This window comes from Lissotriton vulgaris, chromosome 4_1 (genome assembly GCF_964263255.1).
Source record: "Lissotriton vulgaris chromosome 4_1, aLisVul1.2, whole genome shotgun sequence".
NCBI classification, from domain to species: domain Eukaryota; kingdom Metazoa; phylum Chordata; class Amphibia; order Caudata; family Salamandridae; genus Lissotriton; species Lissotriton vulgaris.
In genome coordinates, this window is record NC_141691.1 from 1,117,688,950 (window position 1) to 1,117,708,955 (window position 20,006).

Sequence of the window (20,006 nt, forward strand, 5' to 3'; positions counted from 1 at the left end):
GAGGTTCGATTAACTTTACTCTGTAGTTATCTAAGTCAACATGGGTGTGGTTGGACATGGGACATAAACATAACTTCCATACTTAGCCCTTGTAGCTTTGTTGCTCTGATCGGCTAGAATCGTGGCAGCTAGTTCTAGTTAATTTTCTTTTGGGTATGGCGCAGACCAGTCCCCAGGTGGATCTTCCTTTCAGCAGTGTACAGTTAACAGATGATCATAAGATGTAGCACAGCCTCTTTTCCGGAGGGAGCTGCATTAACAGGTGTCAAACCCATCATATTTTGTCTCTATACTCCCTCTAATACTTTTGTAAAGGAGAATGTTCAGCCTAGCTTTCATTAAACACCCCAATATGTAGAACTGTGGGAAAATTGTGTGCATCAAATAGACCTCCCAGTTCCATATCTTTGGTGCCATAAGGCATCTTGTAAGGCTCTTGCTTGCTATTTCTTTTACTGATTGCTTCAGCAATTTGAATCCTTCCTTTCCAGATGAAGATTTGTTCTTGAAAGGATTTTAAGATGGGAAGGTGGATCTAGGCTTTGCAATTTCCTTGTAGAGATAAGTTGTGGATTTCTGGATTCAGGAACAGTATGACCTTCCAGCATGCATCAATAAAGTGGAATTTGGCCGACTGATTTTTCCTGTCGGAGATACAGAGTGACTTAATCTGGTCTCAAGTGTCCAATATGTAACGTTATATTCCCAGAGAATTGATTAAGTTATTTCAGGGATTCAGAAGACACCTTCTTAAAGTGTCCTAAAAAACTTCCTATGTTTACTGTCAGGTCTGTTGTGGATCCAAACCGCTGGATGATGAGAAGTATTTAGTAGACAATGAGAGAAAAGATCAATTTGTCTCCGACACATTCTACAACAACATTTTAAATTGTGTCTGCACGCCTTTGCATACGCTTATCCCCTTGTATTGATCTAAAGGCAGAATGAAAAGGCTGAGGGTAAACGTCATGGTGCACACATGCATTACATAAAACGTAGCTAGAATTCAGCCATCACACACACACTTGACTCGGAAATCCTGCCATTCCTTCTCCCAATTGATTAAAAAAATATCCATTGCCCTTCGATCTCCGCACGCTATCAGCACTTTGACCGTCAACTAAAAAACAACCTCATCAGCATTCCTTCTCTATCGAATTAACAAGAACACACTGTGTCCTGCCTATCCTCTTTATAGCCCTTGGCTAGATTCAGCTGTGAGCATCCATTTGAAAGATAGCATCCATGAATACCTCATAGCAAAGCTACTTCTGATCTACAACACGAGTCTAAAGTCACTGTTAGCTATTGTGTCTTCTCCAAAACGTACGTTTCGAAAAATCTGAAAAATGTAAACCATAGGGTTATCAATGCATGGTCTACTGTTCAGTAGAAATACTGCTGGCAGGTTGGAAAATTGAAGTGCTATGCAAATGAACTGATATCGGAAAGTTCATACTTTAATCCTGCCTAGAGAATTAAAGTAGAAAAAGTTGCTTTCGGCACAGGTAAAAAAGAACATGGCACCAACTTTCAGCACAACTCTATTTTGAGTATTCAAGTGCTACTGACATACCACTATGGAGGAAACGCAAGAGAGTAAAGTGAAGGCGTCTGTTAACCGCACCTGTGTTTTGGAAGGGACATACTGAGACTATGTACAGACATTTTGTATCACCCAGGGCTGCAAAGTGAAATGTACCTGCTTTTCTGTGAGAATGACCCGGCCAAGCAGCTGATCTTCCAACCCCTTCATTGTGACAGTGAAATCAATGACAGCAGTTTTTGCGCTGATCTCAGGGGTGTAGGCAGGATTTGCCAATTTTGTTGTTATGTAGAGCGTGAATCCTTTCATGACATCCACCTCTTTGTCACCAACCTTTACCTACAATATAATTGTTTTAATATTAAGCTTTTGCTTTTAAAGGAAGATACTAATACAAGCATTCTAATGTTTACGGATAGTATTAGCTCTTTTCGCTATCCACCTTTATCTGGTGGCTCAAAAACGTTATTACATTGCCACAGGTCAGTGATAACAATGCATGGTGAAGAAAAATAAAGGACATAGAGCAAAATAGAAGAAAGCTGAAACACAATGATAAAAGTAGATTAAAAATAACAAAGAGAAAAAAAATCATAAGTCTTAGTGAAACATATTTAGTTTATGAAAAACATCACACACTGGTTACTCCGTTAAATCATGACAGAACACATGGCCTGACCCAACAAGGACATTGTGACATCAAATGAACCCACAGAAATGGGTCCTTTCTGTAAAACATCAATTAAGTGAAATAAATCGTACCCCAGAAAGACAAAAATGGGAGATAACTGTTTAACGTATTAAAGCTGGTCTATGTTATGCTGCATATCTACTTCTTAAAATTAATTAATTGTGAAATTTGCAAGGATATCTTTTGGCTCCATCTGCTCCAATGACATGTTCCTTGGTACCTTACCAGAACAAGCATTGGCATGGCCAATAGGTCTCGCATTTGGGACCTTATAAGTGTTTAGCCATGCAACAATTGGTGTTGTTGCACCAAGGATAGTCTATTGGCCATGCCAATGCTTGTTTGTTTATTGTTGCTGTTTTGTTTAAGATGCCAGATCTACAATAGCTGGACATGGTTTTGTTAACAGTTCTTTGCATCAAATGAACTTGTTTTCATTGCTCTGAATTTTGTTTCCATTCTGGTTGTAGGATGAAGCCATTCTCGGGGATGTGGGGGCTGCCTAGCTGTGTGCATGCGTCGGACATTGCAAATGAGAAAAAGCCTGGTGGAGGCGCAATTTACAAGTGTGGAGTGAGTGAGCACCAGAGCAGCATGACTCACTCACACAGGAGTTCATGCACTGCACCTGCATACTCAGCATGGTTTAAGGAAACTCGACCCACTCCCTCCCAGGCATCGAACATATATTTTCCAAGAAACTCTGAGAAGAGCCTGCCTGCTGCACTGATGGCTGGTGGTGTGTGTGCCTTGTGAAAGTGTGCAGTGACAGCTGGTGGTGTGTGTGCCTGGTGAAAGCGTGCACTGGCGGATGGTGGTGTGTGTGCCCAGTGAAAGCGTGCACTGATGGCTGGTGGTGTGTGTGCCAGGTGGAAGCGTGCACTGATGGCTGGTGGTGTGTGTGCCTGGTGGAAGCGTGCACTGATGGCTGGTGGTGTATGTGCCTGGTGGAAGCATGCATTGACGGCTGGTGGTGTGTGTGCCTGGTGAAAGTGTGCACTGATGGCTGGTGGTGTGTGTGCCTGGTGGAAGCGTGCACTGACGGCTGATGGTGTGTGTGCCTGGTGGAAGCGTGCACTGACGGCTGGTGGTGTGTGTTCCTGGTGAAAGAGTGCACTGAAGGATGGTGGTGTGTGTGCCCAGTGAAAGCGTGCACTGATGGCTGGTGGTGTGTGTGCCTGGTGGAAGCGTGCACTGATGGCTGGTGGTGTGTGTGCCTGGTGGAAGCGTGTACTGACGGCTGGTTTTGTGTGTGCCTGGTGAAAGAGTGCACTGATGACTGATGGTGTGTCTGCCTGGTGAAAGCGTGCACTGACGGCTGGTGGTGTGTGTGCCTGGTGGAAGCGTGCACTGACAGCTGGTGGTGTGTGTGTATGGTGGAAGCGTGCACTGACGGCTGGTGGTGTGTGTGCCTGGTGAAAGAGTGCACTGACCACTGATGGTGTGTGTGCCTGGTGGAAGCAGGAGCATTCACAGTGATAGAAGACACACATGAAACTGATGAGGAGGGGGAGAAGAGAGGGGAGTATAAGTAGAGAAGCATGATTCACAGCTAGAAGACACAAATGAAGCTGACATGGAGGGAGGGGGAAAAGGGCGGGGTAGTGCAAGCAGATGAGCCTGATTACAGCAATAAAGACATAGATGGCAGCTGTGCACATGCACGAGCTCGTGAACGCAAGTTGTAGGCCAGCAAAAGCCTCTGGTGGCACTTTTAAAAGCCACTTACTAAATGTCTCAAAGACACAGCGCATGCGCTATCTCAGGCGAGACCTAAAAAAGTGCACCATTCTTGGGTATGCATACCAGCCAGATCCTTTGAGGACAAAGCTCTGCCACTCACCACAGAATGTTATGGCTTTCAGAAAGAGTAAATGTGCCATTTTGATAAAGTTCTCAGTTTATATTTCAGAAAAGAATAGTGACGCAAAACATGAAGTCTTCTACTTAGTAAGAGAACATGTGCTGAGAGTGTTCCAGTACATTTACTACTGGTAAATGTCTGCTACTTATTGACATATTTTTCTGCAGTCCGCAAAATCATATGATATTTAGCTTTGCTGTATCTGGCTATAGTTATTTGTCCAAAAAGGATGAACCATAGGGTCTACTCTTTAAAAAATATATCTTTCTTTAAGACGTCATCCGCAGTGCTCAATTTGTAAAAAGTGAAGTGCCAGGGCTAGCTTCAGGAGTCCACTGCAGGGCCGGACTGGCTACCAGGCGTTTTGGTTGGCTATCAAGATGGGGCCCGATTTTACTGCCGTGGGGGCTGATTTATTTTGAACGGGACCTGCATTTTCTTCTAAGTAAAGAAAGTAAAACAAATGATTTTAAAGCAAACTTTAAAACCATTTGGTTTTCCATTTTTTACTTAGAAAGGCCCAGGCGGTAGCCAGTCGGGCCTGATCCACTGCAGCTTGCACGACATGCTGCCCCTGCAATGCTGCCAATAATAGTAACAACACTCGTAGTATCCATCACACCCCCTACAAATGTGACAATTCGGACTTTTCAAGGCCTCCAGAGCTATAAGAATGTCTTGGGTGGCAGGTAATAGTAATTTTTCATGTATAGTGAATTAATAATTAACTGTTGTTGTCATCACTAAATTAGCCAGACATTGCCACTTTGAGGCAGACTGTCACAAGCACCTGTGTTGACAATTAAGTGCTAGTGCCGAGCACTGGAAACCACTGGTTCAAATTAAGCACTGGTCGTACGACCTCCTCCTCTGTTAGCATCTATGAAGGTCACAATCCTCTATTCAAATCAATATTTGTCTTCTAGTCTACTAATCATGTGTGATTCCGCCTGCCACGTAGATATGTTACTATGTGAAGTTAGCGCATTAGAAATGAGAATTATTCCAAGGTTTTGTGTAAAAGGACAAGTATTCTCTTAAGAGTCAGGCATTCTAGTCAGTCTTTCAGGAGGTGGAGGTGTGACAGCCCTTACAGTATCCTTTCGATGTTTCAAATAAAACATATAGAGTTTAGTTATGCTTAATTTAAGTTCTAATTTAGTTCCCAATAATGAAAGGACCACTAGGACTGCGCGGTTTATTGAGTTTTGTTATTAACTTACATTTACTCAGGGCATGTGGAGTCACCAATTCATATGTACATATGACTAAATCTTCTACTACTGGGATGCTCCGCAAAATAAATGTCTATATTGGCCTCCGAAACTGACATATTTTCTCATCATTTTATGCAAAATAACAAGAGCTCTATGTTCCACAAAGCTTTCTGGTCAGCTAACCATCATCCGTTTGGATATTGTACTGAACTATTATTTCTCCCCTAGAATCCTATATACCCTTTACATGCCTGTTACCCCTTTGACAGAGAGGGAAATATATTTTGGACAACCTGCTCCCTTGCCGTGGGGATAAGGCGGTGAGGATGGAAAGATCACCCACTTTACTGATGTCTTCAAAGAGCCAGTGAGGCGGGTACTGGGCATCGCCCTTCAACGAGCTCAAAGGAGCATTCATAATGGAAAAGATTGATTTTTTCTATGTTAAATTACATTCTTCGTGTATTTTCCGTCTTTTCAGGAGGATATGGGCACCGCACTTACTTTGTCCCAACTGTCTGACATTCATGAATAACAAAACTGTACAATATTAGCTGAGTAGTCAGGTTTGGGTATAGACATTTGAGCAATCAGCAGCTCTGGTTATGTTGAAGTCAAATGCACCATAGAGCTTGCATATATATTCTGCAAGCTTTCAAAAGTAATCAGGTCCGACATACGACATCGTGAGAATAAAGTAATAAATCGGGAACTGAAAATGAAAATATCTTAGCAGAAAAACGATCAAGATAATATGAATTTGCTTGGGCAGTTTTAATTAAAAAAAAAATTGAAAACCGTAAATATCAACAATGCACATGCTTGTTTGTTTGACACGAGTTCCATTGATTGTCATGATCAGAGAAAGATATGCTCAAGGTGTCCAGAATATTTGCTTTTTAGGAATTATCTCCTGTGAAAACTTTATACATTTATCAATACTACCACTGCTTCCAATCTAGACATATCTCGTCAATGGAAACTTGATCAGATTACCTTAAAAGTTGATCCTGACTTTATGAAGTTCTTTTCCAAAACATTGTCAAGAGCAGGGTCAAGTTCTTCTCCAACGTCCTCTATTAACAGGGGTCTGCCCAAGGAAAGGCAATCTTCCAGGTGAGTTCGGAAATATTTGTGGTTTAAAGATGTAACCTGTGAATATAGGGTTGACATAACTCATAAATAACAGGGCCTGTACACCTTATCCTAAAATAACGTGACACAAACATTAGTGAATGAAGCAATCTAACAATATTTCCCTACATTCGCTTGTGTTTAGTCTTAGTAGCTTTGCAAACAATCCTCAAACTAAAGAAAACATGGACTGATATGACACCCAACAAAAAATCCAATCTTGTAGCAACCATTATCGAAATCCGATATAGCTAGTGAAATACAGATCGCCTTTGGCACATACATCACAACGGCCTGTGCATTTCACAATAACATAGGGACTCAGCCAGCAGTTTGTGTTACTGCGCTCAGAGGGATTATGATGTTACGAGCAAGTTTCAAGTTTATTTTATTTGATTCGGAACTCCGAAGAGATCCACAAAAAAACAATGAATACAACAATACAAAACCATTTTTACAGAAAAAAAGAACAAAGCCCATTACAAAGTTACAATTTCTGTACAAAAGGCCAATACGGGTTACAAGAATCAATAATGCATACTATACTAGAAGAAGAAGCCCCTCAATAAATATCTAAAAAGCATTTAAAAAAGTTAAAAACATTAAAACAAAACATCTCATTAGGAGGGTTATTTAAAGCATGTACAAAAGCATTAGCAGTAAGAATACTCAATTTCAAGCAAATATGGCGTAGCCATTTGCGACGGAAAGGGAGCAGGGAGGGACATATAAATATGACGTGACTCAGATCTTGTTTGGGGCAGTTGCAAAAGTTGCAAGCTGCGGAAGTACCATACCACTTGGACAGAAGTATATTTAAAGGCAGGAGATCTTGTCTTAACAGAAACCAAAATCGTCGGACACCATGGGATAAATTCCAGGATATGTAGGGTTGCCTGTATTTGATTACACAAGATGAGATAAATGGAGTGACTCCCTTCCTAGTTACAATATACTCCCTATCTAATCTGAAACTAAGTGCCCATGAGGCCCGTTTCAAAACTAGTTTTAATTGGCCCTGGGAGAGAGAGAAAAGGGAGGTCTCATCTAATTTTAGAAGTGTCACTGCCCTTCTGAAATTTTTTACAAGAAGGGAGAATTCATTGAAAGACCCCAATAGTTCGTCTTTCATTAAGCGTCTTAGTGTCCCCACTTCCCCCTTCGCCAAACAGGCAACCCAGCGCACCAACCCCGCTAGGCCCTGGGCCCAACTACTACGTGCTCCAAACTCCAGTCTGAAAGCTGCAGCTGTACATGAATTATTGGTAGAGGTTAGATTCCGAAAAATCTTCCCCTCTGCCAACTGCAAAAAAAAACCATTGCCCCAAATCCACTATTTCAAGTCCATATAACAAAGTGGACGGGATCTTGGCACGAAATACTTCTAACAGGAAGGAGAAATGGCGCCTCCCTGTGGCTGAATAAAGGGCTTGTTAACTTTTCCCTTGGGCCACTGCTTTCCGCATGTTGTTATCAAGATGGGGTTTCTCACTGGAGTTATTAGTTATTACTTTCCCCAAGAAAACATAGCTATTCACAACTTCCAACTTAAGTCCCCCAACTGTCCATCCAAATTTCACAGATTTAGGTTTTTTATTGCAAGCAATACACATTATTTTGCTTTTAGAAATATTTATTTTAAGAAAGTGAGTTTCAGCAAATAAATGAAGGGCATGCAGGCGGTTGTTTAAGCCTTTAGGCGTTAAATCCAACAATAAAATATCATCGGCGTAGAGTAAACTAGAAATCCCGACACCTCCCAGCATGGGCGCTATTCCTTCACAGGCAGCCAGAGTCATAGGGAGATTCGAAATATATAACGAAAAAAGAATAGGGGCTAACAAACAACCCTGCTTGAGACCATTAACAGAGTAAATGACCCTAGATAGCCCCCTTTCTCCCCCCAAAAGGACCTTACACCAAGTATCTGTGTGAAGTGCGCGCACCAGCTCCAACAAAATAAGTGGCATACCCAGCGCAGACAGCTTCCTCCATAACAGCGGACGATCTACCTTATCAAACGCTGTTGAGGAATCAATGAACGCTGCGTACACTTTACCGCTGCGGACCCTCACATATTTGTCTGTAATTATCTGTAACGCCGTACGATTATCAAGAATACCATCACTCTTACGAAAGCCTGTCTGTTCAAGGGGCAGTATATTATTATTAGCTACCCACTTATTTATTGAGTATAGCAGGCATTTAGAAAAGACCTTACCAATTGCATCAAGAAGGGCGATTAGGCGATAGTTTTGAGGAACATTCCTATCGCCCTTCTTGAACAGCGGCACCAAAATGCTATCCTTCCAAGATGGCAGAACTGTTTTGCTCATAAAGCAGTACCTAAATATCAGAAACAAAATCTTGCTCCAAGAGCTGGGATCCTGCTTCAGAACCAAAACAGGTAGCTCATCTGGGCCCATTGCACCAGAGGAGCGTAATTCTATTATAGCCCGTTCAATAACCCTCTCAGAGGGAGGATCTACAAGGGAGCTATCTTCTTTACAATCCTCATAGGCATTTAAACAGCCGTTGCTCGCATAAAGGTTAGAAATAAAACTAATCCAAATGGCTTCAGCAATGGGAATTGGAGAGGGAAAAGACCTTGTTCCGCAGCCCTCACTAATTAAGGACCAGAACAACCTTGCTTGCCCGCGCACTGCGGCCTCACGCAAGCTAACCCATATTGTGTCCTCTTTATCCTTTTTTATTTTCATTTTGACCCTATGCCTCCTTCTTCTCAGAAGGGTTATTTTATTGTTTCTATCGAGGGATCTGCAAAGATATTGTTCCCTAACTAGTTTATTTATTTCCCTATTGAGACACAAAATAGAACTAGGAGTTATTTTCCTCCTTTTTTGTCGAGAGGGTTTTCTAGCAACAGACGTTACCACCTTCAAAAAATCTTCAAAGAGGGGTATAGACGAGCTATCCTCCCTTTGTAAAACATTTAATTTATTCTTTATAATAGGTTCTAGGCCCATAATTGCCGTGGAATTCCAAAAACAACGTCCAGTATTGTTAGCAAAATTAACGAAATCACCGTTAAGAGTCCAGGAGTCAGTGATAGGCGGATTTATCAACACTGATACCGATAACGCATTATGATCACTCAGTGTAGTCTGCAAAATTGATAGGTCGGTTAGAATATAAAAACTATTCATATCTATAGCCACATAATCTAAGATAGACCCACCATGAATGGATCTGTGGGTACAATTAGCTGGAAAATCAGAGGAAAATCTTCTGTTTACTATAATCCCCTCCATCTCAACAAGTTCGTTTAAAAACTGTTTCCCTCTCTTATTTGTTTTGATCTTATCCGGGAAAACGGCCCGGGGGATATGGAGAGATTCCTCTTTTAATTTGTTTCGGAAAAGTTCCAAACTTAGGTTTGAGACATGACAGTTAAAATCTCCCACTAGTATTACATGGGGAACAGGAATTTTATCCATAATTTTCTTTGTATGGTCAAAAACCTGTTTTAGAATGATATCGAAACAAGCTTCCGGGGGAATATAGGAGTTAATAATTACTAAGGGTTTCAAGTTCTCCACATTGTCCGCACTAAACAATGTTACAGATTGAAACAGCTTACTTGAATCCAGGTGGTGAGAAAAATTCCACCTTATCTGATTTGAAAGTAAGCAAGCAATGCCACCCTTAGCATGGCCTCTCTTTGATGGGGAGGCACCCCCCTCTAAGCAAAAGTAATCTTTTACTACTGGCATTTTATCTACACACCATGTTTCTTGTAAGCAAATTACAGGGGCCTTCAATGAAGAAAGATAATGCAGTTTCTCCGGGTCATTTTTTAAGCCAGCAGCGTTCCATGAGATTATCTTCAGTCCACTGCTAAAGGTGTGAAAATAATTTGGGATGACTAGTGGATTGACTGGACAGGACACCGGGCAACCAATTCCATTGGCAGTTTTCCTCACCCAAAGCCCTATTAGGGACCACAGAGATAGGAATTCTATATGTCACTTGGCGGTACTTTTAGTTAAACTTATCTTTAAGTCCTCGAAGCCCTGGGCAAGCCCACTTGATCCAGATGAGAGCGGGAAGGAATTTTTGACTGCATTATCCTCTTTCCTGTGTGATACAAATGGTATAACATCAATCCCTCTACATTGAAACTTCTCAGCCTGATGGAGGATAAGGTTTACAATTAATTTAGAATAGAATTTTGCCCTAATATACATCCTATCCTCACCTTTCAAGATCGTAACCAGATCAATATCATTAGATTGTAATAATTTTAATCCCTCGAGCTCTCCGAAACATTTGACTAACATAGATCTATTTAATATTAGACCAGAATCAAATAAGGGGAAAAAGTCCAATAACAGAGTATCGTCCCCTTCTTTATTAGGGATTGCATTCGGGTTTCTTAACTCTCCGTCACCAACCAAGAAAGGTAGGGCCTCTGGATTAAGAGGGTTTAGTAGAGAGGGTATAGTAATCTTCCTATCTTCCACAGGTGCAGGAATCAAAACCCTACCAGGAAATCCAACAACAGTTTCAAGTGCAGATACCCCTCCCTCAGGGACGGGGTTCACACCCTCCAAGGGAATAACTTCCATTACTGAATGATTTTGTCCCAGAGCTGTAGGACCAACCAAGTCAGCAGACAACTTTACAGGAGAATCAATTTCAAAATCTTTTAAGGGAGAGTTCTCCAAACAGCCAAAGACAACTTTTCTCTGTCTTTTTTGCTTGTGTCTACGAACAGGTTTCCTCTTTTTCCCTCTGATAGTTTTCGACTTTCCTTTTTTGTTTTCCTCCATTTTTAATATTTTCCTCGGGACAAAAGATTTGGAAAAGTTCTTTATTAGTATTAGTACCATTCAATCCCTCAATTGCCTCAAGCTCTTCAATTTTTAAATCATCATCAATGGCATTGTTGTTAGCTGATGATAATGGAGTGGGGGACAGATCTACCTTTGCCCCAGATAAAACATTTACATCAGCAACCACTGATAAAATATTTCCAACATAGGGTTGAGGTTTAGGCGAGTTTGCTACAACTAAAGGGGCCTTCGGGGAAGAAAGCGTAATAGGATCTACTTGCGGAGCCAAACTACAAACCTTCTCAGCGTTTTTATTCACCAGGGCCGTCAAAATCTGTGTAACTGCCTCCAATATACAATCCGAACTACCAACAAATCTACCCAATAATGACAGAATGGAGGACAACAAATGTTCAAGGGCAATCATTGACTCAGAAATTGGTCTATCCTGCCGATCAGGTTTAATTGGCTCAATGTCGGATAGCTCCAACTCGGGACTCTTAGAAAGATTGGACAAAGAATACATATCAGAAGACTTCATAGAGGACGTACTACTATATAACAGCAACCTAGATGGACCTGAAACTGGTGGTGTTTTAGTGGAGCCCACAGATTCAGAAGGGATGTCAGGAAGGTACCTTTTACAGAGCTCCATATCAATATCTGGAAATAAAGGGTTTCCATCAGGAGTCGCCAAAACACCCCCTACAGAATTTGAAGTCAAAGTGTGCCCCGACGAGGCCATAGGGATAGGTTGAGGCGGGCTCACTACTATTAAAGAAGGAGCACCTGGGGGAGAAGGTGCATTAGGAATGTTCTCTAAAGGAGGGTATGTATGAGTAGAGTTAGAGTCAAAATGATCATCAACCACCGACAAGGGAATAATGACACCTGGAGTATTTACCACACAGACGTCTGCACATACAATTTTAATAGGAGAAGCAGCCCCATTTGGCACCGGTATATTTGAGGGTTTATCCCATAAGTCAAATAATTGACATTGTCCCTTAACAAGGGGTAGCTGTGCATTCTTATTTCGTAGAGGATTAGATTTAGTCTTGCTACACGCTCTACCCATGAGAATTCTCCCTGATCGCAGCTTTTTGGCGGTCATATTTATGTTCTCACTACACAATAAAAAATATAGAAAAAAATAACAGTAAGTATAAATACAAAGCCTGATCCAATTTAAAACACAAGGCTAAGGCAGAGTAATGCACCACAAAATTCTAAACCACGTATAATGGCAACAGAAAATAAATACTATCTTAGGTCACGCATTACGTGTGTTAACAATGTAAAGTGCCACAGTATTTAACCATAAATAAATATAATTAAATAAAGGAGAGTGGGCCCAGCCCGGCGACTTCGGTCTCTGAGGGCTCAGAGGGCCCGCCCTTTGCCCGGGCTTAGCCCGGCGCCGCCCGCGTCCCGCGATGCGCGGTCCTGCAGCGCAATTAGAGCCAGGTGAGGGGGGCGTGGCGGGGAGGTGCTCCAGGCCCAGATGGCTTGTGGGCGATGATGTTTCCTGGCCTCCCTGTCAGCCAACAAGCCCACAATCACAAGTGTTTCCCGCGAAGCGGGAAACGCGAGCAGTTAAGTACAAGCGCTGCCAAATAGCGCTTTGAAATGAACAGCGCTTTGAGATGACAGGAGCGTTCTTCCCACGGTTACAGCTGTACAACGAGAGTTCACCTCCTCGGCATAATGGCAGCCAACTCAGGATCAGCAGCAAAGATCTCCCTGCTACTCCCAGCGTTCAACCAGGTGCTTGCAGTTTTTCGCGGCTGCTGCAATACGGGTATCCGGGGCAGCGGAAGGTTGTTGGTTAGCTGCCTTGCTCTGCCTCTCAACTCCGTGCCCCCCTGTTGGCGATTTAGAAAAGGGGGTGGTGATGAACAGAGTGTCTGAGTTAAGCAGACCACTCTTACCCAGTCCCACGATCAGGGCTTGATCCATCACCGTTATTTATCTCACTGCCCCATCCCAGCTCAGAACCTGGCTATATGCAAATCAGTCTGTCCCTGGCCCAGTGCATCATGGGAACAGGGCAGACTAAACTACCAAGCCAATTCTTCACCAGAAAGGAGACAAGCTACCGGGGACCGGTTTCTGGCATTTCAGCCTTCTTCGGCCTGGCTTGCTTGAATCCTGATGGAGCAGTGAGAAAGGGACTCATGTCTGAGTATACCCTGCCACACCTATAGTGGCCAAAAACGATTTAGAAAAGGGGGTGGTATACTCAGACATGAGTCCCTTTCTCACTGCACCATCAGGATTCAAGCAAACCGGGCCGAAGACGGCTGTAATGCCAGAAACCGGTCTCCGGGAGCTTGTTTCCTTCCCAGTGTAAGAATTGGCTTCTGTAGTTTGGTTTGCCCTGTTCCCATCATGCACTGGGACAGGAACAGACTAATTTGCATACAGCCAGGTTCTGAAACTGGGATGGTGCAGTGAGCTAAAAAACGGTGTTGGATCTAGCCCTGATCTCTTGACTGGGTGATAGCTTTCTGCTTAATTCAGAGACTCTGTCCCTCACCACCCCTTGTTGTAAATAACCCTGTTGGCTGCAGCAGCGATGGAATGGGGGCCACGATGGGAGTAGACAACTCTACTCTGCTCTGCACAATGGCCCAACACGAATGCGAACCGCTCCACTCACCTCACCGCAAGTCGCAGGCAGCTCCAGCCACAGTCCACTCCTTCAGAACTGTGCCGTGACCAGCTCTGCAGCGAGCAAGCAGGAAGGACTGAGAGCAGTTATCGGCAGTTTGTCGGCGGCAGGCAGGAGACGCGGTAGACTGCAGGACACACAGGGTCAAAGCCAACAGGTGTGCCCCTAGCGGTATTCCTGTCCGCTTCCCCCGCAATCTCGCGTTTGATTCCTCTGCGATACCGGACGGTACCAGGCAGAATCTTGGGGAAAATCTTGGCGGGTCTAGGGTCTCGGGTCACTCGCGCCGTAAACCCGCGTTCAGAGCACCTGGAACACGGCACAACATCACCGCTTGCTGCTCGCTCTTCAGACTCCAGACTCTACCATATAAACGGCTAGAGCGTTTTCGGCGTTTTCGGCGATTTTTTTCGGCGGAGTGGTCTCTTCAGCGTCCTCTGCTCCCGCTCCCGCCTCAATGGCTGCTTCGGACTCTGTTCCGTTCCGTTCCGTCCGAAAAGCAGGTCTCGATTCACTCCGCACTCGTAACTCAACAAACCCAGTTAGGACGTTCTGCTAACAATCCTTCCAGCAAGCGATCACGGGCTATGTTACGAGCAAATTTCTTTCTATGTTGGCATTTAGAAAAGAAGCATTGGCAAAGTCAATAGGTGTCGCCTATGAAAAAGCTATTGGCTTTGCCAATATGTTTTATCAATGTTCTATACCAGAGTGGCTGCTGTGCAGCAGGGTTAAAATGTAGTATGGAAAGGTAGAGTAGCATGGAGTGGAGTGTTGTAGAGTGGAGTGTTATAGAGTGGAGGAGAGTTGAGTGGCGTGGAGAGGAGTGAAGTGAAGTGAAGTGTCATGGAGTAGCTTACAGGGTTGTGGAGTGTCGTGGAGGAAGTAGAGTGCCATTAAGTGGAAGGGCATAGAGTTGAGTGGTGTAGAGTAGAGCACACTGTCAGAGCTGAGTAAAGTGGAGTGGCATAGAGTTCTGTAAAATGGTGTAGAGCAGAGTGGAGTGGTATAACGGGTGATAAGTCGAGTGGAGTAGTGTTGCAGAGTAAAGTGGCATACAGTAGAGTAGAATGTTATACAGTGGAGTGGCATAGAGTGCAGTAGATTGGAGTAGTGTGTCAAAGAATAGAGTGGAGTAAAGTAGCATAGAGGGAGTTGCGTAAAGCGTCATAGAGTTGAGAGGTGTCATAAAATGGCATGGAGAGTAGTAGAGTACTGTAGAATGGAGTGGCATAAAGTGGAGTAGAGTGTCAATGAAGCAGAATTTAATGGAGTAGAGCATCATAGAGTAGAGTATTGTGGAGTGGACTGTCGTAGAGTGGAGTGGAGTAGGGTGGCCTTGAGTGAAGTGTTTTAAAGTACAGTGGTGCAGAGAAGAGTAGCGTAGAGTGCAGTGGAGTAAAGTGCATTGGTTTTGATTAAAGTGTTGTAGCGTTCATTGGTGTATAGTACAGTGACAGAGTAGTGGCAGAGAGCAAAGCAGTGCTTAGTAGATTGCAGTACCATAAAGTACAATAGCGTAGAGTGGAGTGGCACAGGGAAGTAGAGAGGTGTAGTATGAAGTGCATAGAGTTGAGTGGTACAGGGTAGAGTGCAGAGATGTAGAGTAGTGTGGCATAGAGTGCAGTGGCATAGAGTGCAGTGGTGTAGAGTGCAGTAAAGAGGAGTAGAGTTGAGTGGTGTAAAGTAGAGTGCAGTGCCATAAAGTGCAGTCATGCAGAGTAGTTTATCACAGTGCTGGGTCATAGAGTGCAGAGTGGTGGATGGTGCAGAGCAGAGTGGAGCAGAGTAGAGTAGTGCAGACAGCATTGCCTTATAGTACAGTGGTGCAAAGTATAATAGAGTAGCATAGAGTGCAGTATTGTAGAGTACAGTGGTGCAGAGTGTTGTAGCATGCAGCGGTGTAGAGTGCAGTGGCATAGAGTAGGATGTTGGACAGTAAAGTGGCATAAAGTGCAGTGGTGCAAAGTAGTTGGCGTAGGTGCAGTGGAATAGGATGCATTGGTTTTGAATAAAGTGGCATAGAGTCCATTTACATTGAGTGCAATGTTTTAGAGTACAATAGCACAGACTTCAGTGGCATAGAGTGGACTACAGTGGTGTGGAGTGCAGTGACAGAGAGCAGTGGCGTAGAGTCAATTGTTTCAGAGTAGAGTGGAGTGGTGTAGGATACAGTATAGTGGTGCAGGGTAGAGCACAGTGGCATAGAGTAGAGTGGCACAGCATTGATTGCAGTGGCGTAAAGTACAGTGGCATAAAGTGGCGTAGGGTAGATTGTATGAGAGTAGGGTGAAGTAGTGTAGAGTGGAGTGGTGCAGGGTAGAGTGGAGTGGTGCAGAGTAGAGTGAAGTGGTAACGAGTAGTGGTGTAGAGTGCATTGGGATAGGGAGCCGTGTTGGAGTGTGTAGTGGTGCAGAGTGGAGTGGCCTAGACTGGAGTGGTGTAGAGTGCAGTGACACAAAGTTCAGTGTTGCACAGTAGATTATATTGGTGTGGATTGCATTGGCATAGAGTGCAGTGGGGTAGAGTTCAGGGACTGAGAGTTCAGTGGGGTAGAGTGGCATAAAGTAGAGTGGCAGACAGTGCAGTGTTGCAGAATATATTGTCGTACAGTGCAGTGGTGTATAATAGAGTGCAGTGGCACAGAGTAGAGTGCAGTGGCTCACAGAAGATTGGCGTTGAGTGCAGTGGCATAGAGTAGAGTGCAGTTGCGCAGAGTAGATTAGCGTAGGGAGAAATGGTGTAGAGTACAGTTGTGCAACAAAATTAGGAACCTAGATCATAATCATCTCCAACATTCTTTTGCACTATGAAACAAGGTTTAGAAAAATGGATCAGTATGGTGGAATACATTTACGTTCCATCTAATGATAGAAAAATATGCTAACCATAAAAACAAAGTCCTTTTATGTGCTTTTTGCTGACTTAAAACCCCTTTTCCTGTTTGTCAATGGGTATACTAGGTGTGTGTGTATTCCCCAGTGAGATAACCCTGGCAGGGTATCCACAAGGTGAAAGCCAGGGATCCCGCCGCGAGGGGCTGTTGTGGAGATTAAGCAAGCTATTGCCCAGAGTCGCAGAGTGTGAACCCGTGAGTTGAGAAGGCACCGGAGCGAGAATTATCGAGTCCGTGGAATTTTTAGCCCAAGACCCGCCGAGGCGGAGAATTGAACCCTGGTCCAGTACCGATCTCAGCTTCCGGGTCTGCCGCCTCTAACCCCTGAGCCACACTTCTCCATATTGAATAGATTTACCATTGATTACAAGATTAATGGGTTTGCCATTGATTACAAGATAATTGGGCATACCATAAATACATTCAAAACCAAGTGCATGCCTTTTCACCCACATAAACAATCTTGAAATATTCTGAGATGGAATGATGAGATGGCTGACCAGCAGGGGCGGCTCCTCCATTGGAGTGTAAAAGTGCCGGGCCACTCACATGCCCCCCACCCAAAGCCCCAGAGATAAACAAAATAAATGGTAATTGATTACCATTTTATTTTTTTAATCGGTCCGTCCTGAACTGTGTCAGGAAGAGGCGGGCTTGCTGAGTGAACGGGGAGGAGTGGTGGGCAGAAGGCTGTCTATGCACTTGTTTAAAGTGTGCATTTGTCTTTGGCTGGCTGTCTTGGATTGGCTAGCCACACATGCCCACTTTGAAGCTCTCAACCCAGCTTTCTTAATACCACTAGGTTGAGAGCAAGTGCAGGCATACAGTACGCTAAAGAGCAGCAACATAGGTCACTCCCACCTATCAGGGCACTGCTCACATGCTGGTTAACAGCACATGAGGTCCTATTGTCAAGGCCTTCCTCTGCCTTCTGGTGTATTACCGCTAATACACCGGAAGGCAGAGGAAGGGTGTGACGATAGGACGGAACCTGCTTTAATCCCTTCACTCCTTACACAAAGGTGCAGGAGTTTTTATCATATGGTAATTGATATGGTGGTGCTTATATAAGATAACCTGATCAAGCTCTGAAACCACACCGATCATCTCTCTTTCATCGGGATTCTTGAAAGTGAAACCCCTTAAGGTTTTTATCCATAGTGAAATAGTATAGCTCTGAACAGAGTATACATAGTGGAACATTAAGTCCGTAACGAAGGTCCCAGGAGATCCCCCATTTACTGCGACATCATTCGCTATTAGTGGTTCGAAAGGATCCAATATGTATGCCCAGTTATTCTGAAGGAATTTCTCATCCTCAGTGACAACTGCACAAGGTTTATGAAGAGTGTATCAATTATTTGGTGTACAGTCAAAATATCGAGTTTTTTATATCGAATGACATTAATATCGATTCAGCAAAATATAGAATGGACACAATATCGACTGGACAGAATATAGACTACAAAAATATCGACTAGAATAGCAATATTATTGATTCCAAAATATAGAATGGACAAAATATCGAATAGACAGAATATAGACAACAAAAATATTGAATTACAGGTAAGTAAGTTAATATCAAATTTTTTAAGTGTTTTTTATGTTACTATATGTGAGAAAAGTGTATATTTAATTTATAATTTATTTTAGTTCATTAATTTTATGGTATTTTATTTTTGCGTAATATAAATCAGTAGCGGGTTGTGGGTTTTTAGGGGAATATGGTGGGAAGTAATTTAATTATAATTAATTAAATATGTTAATTTGTTTATTGGTATTTATTTTGAATTAATTGTTAATTATTTATTAATTGGGAATTAATTAAAATTGTATTGGTAATTGAGTTTAATTAATTGATTAATTGATAATTATGTTAATTATATTAATTTATTTTCTGTAGCGGGTTGTGGGTTTAGAGGGGAATAGGGTGGGAAATAATTTAATTATAATTAATTAAATATGTTAATTTATTTCTTGGTATTCATTTTTAATTAATTGTTAATTAATTATTAAATGGTAAATAATTAAAATTAAATTGGTAATTAAGTTTAAATAATTGGTTAATTGATAATTATGTTAATTATAATAATTTATTTTCTGTCGCGGGTTGTGAGTTTATAGGGGAATAGGGTGGGAAGTAATTTAATTAAAATTAATTAAATATGTTAATTTATGAATTGGTATTTATTTTGAATTAATTTTTAATTATTATGAATTGGTAATTAATTAAAATGTAATTGGTAATTAATTTTAATTAATTGATTAATTGGTAATTAATTACAATAAAATTGGTAATTCATTGTTAATTAATTAATAATTGGTAAGTAATTAAAATATAATTGGTAATTAATTTTAATGAATTGATTAAATGTTAATCATGTTAATTGTATTAATTTCTTTTCAGTAGCGGGTTGTGGGTTTATAGGGGAATAGGGTGGGAAGTAATTTAATTATAAATAATTACATTTTTTTATTTATTTATTGGTTATTTTTGTTGAGAAATTAATTAATTTATTATAAAAAGCTAATAATTATTTTTAAAAAATGTAATTGAAATTCATATTTAATTAATTTTCATTCATAAATGAAGTATTTATGTTCCCTACTGTTGCACTCCCAGGAGTCAGAATAGTAATTTTAACCCCTATGCTATCCAGCGCTTTCCATACTGTTGCACTCACTGGAGTGGGAATAGTAATTTTTACCCCTTCACTATCCAACGTTTTCCCCACTGTTGCAGTCTCTGGAGTGGGAATAGTAATTGTAACCTCTACGCTATCAAACGCTTTCCCTACTGTTGCACTCACTGGAGTGGGAATAGTAATTTTACCCTCCTGCTATCAAACGCTTTCCCCACTGTTGCACTCTCTGAAGTGGGAATAGTAATTTGTATCCCTACGCTATCCAATGCTTTCCCTACTGTTGCACTCTCTGGAGTGGGAATAGTAATTTTTACCCACCCGTTATCCAACGTTTTCCCTACTGTTGCACTCACTGGAGTGGGAATAGTAATTGTTATCCCTACGCTATCCAACGCTTTCCCTACTGTTGCACTCTCTGGAGTGGGAATAGTAATTTGTACCCCTACGCTATCCAACGCTTTCCCTACTGTTGCACTCTCAGGAGTGGGAATAGTAATTTTTACCCCTACGCTATCCAACGCTTTCCCTACTGTTGCACTCTCT

General features: G+C 42.2%; 1 protein-coding gene across 1 annotated transcript in view; it reads right to left on the minus strand.

Annotated features, from left to right (window-relative positions):
• The window catches only part of LOC147722959 (dynein axonemal heavy chain 5-like), a 1,378,573-nt gene that overhangs the window by 414,127 nt on the left and 944,440 nt on the right, over positions 1-20,006 (minus strand). The window contains exons 64-65 of the mRNA XM_086965349.1: positions 6,315-6,470; positions 1,703-1,885 (exon numbers count right to left, since the gene is read on the minus strand). Of these exons, the coding sequence (XP_086821475.1) occupies positions 1,703-1,885; positions 6,315-6,470 (339 nt within the window). The remainder of the gene's footprint in view (positions 1-1,702; positions 1,886-6,314; positions 6,471-20,006) is intronic.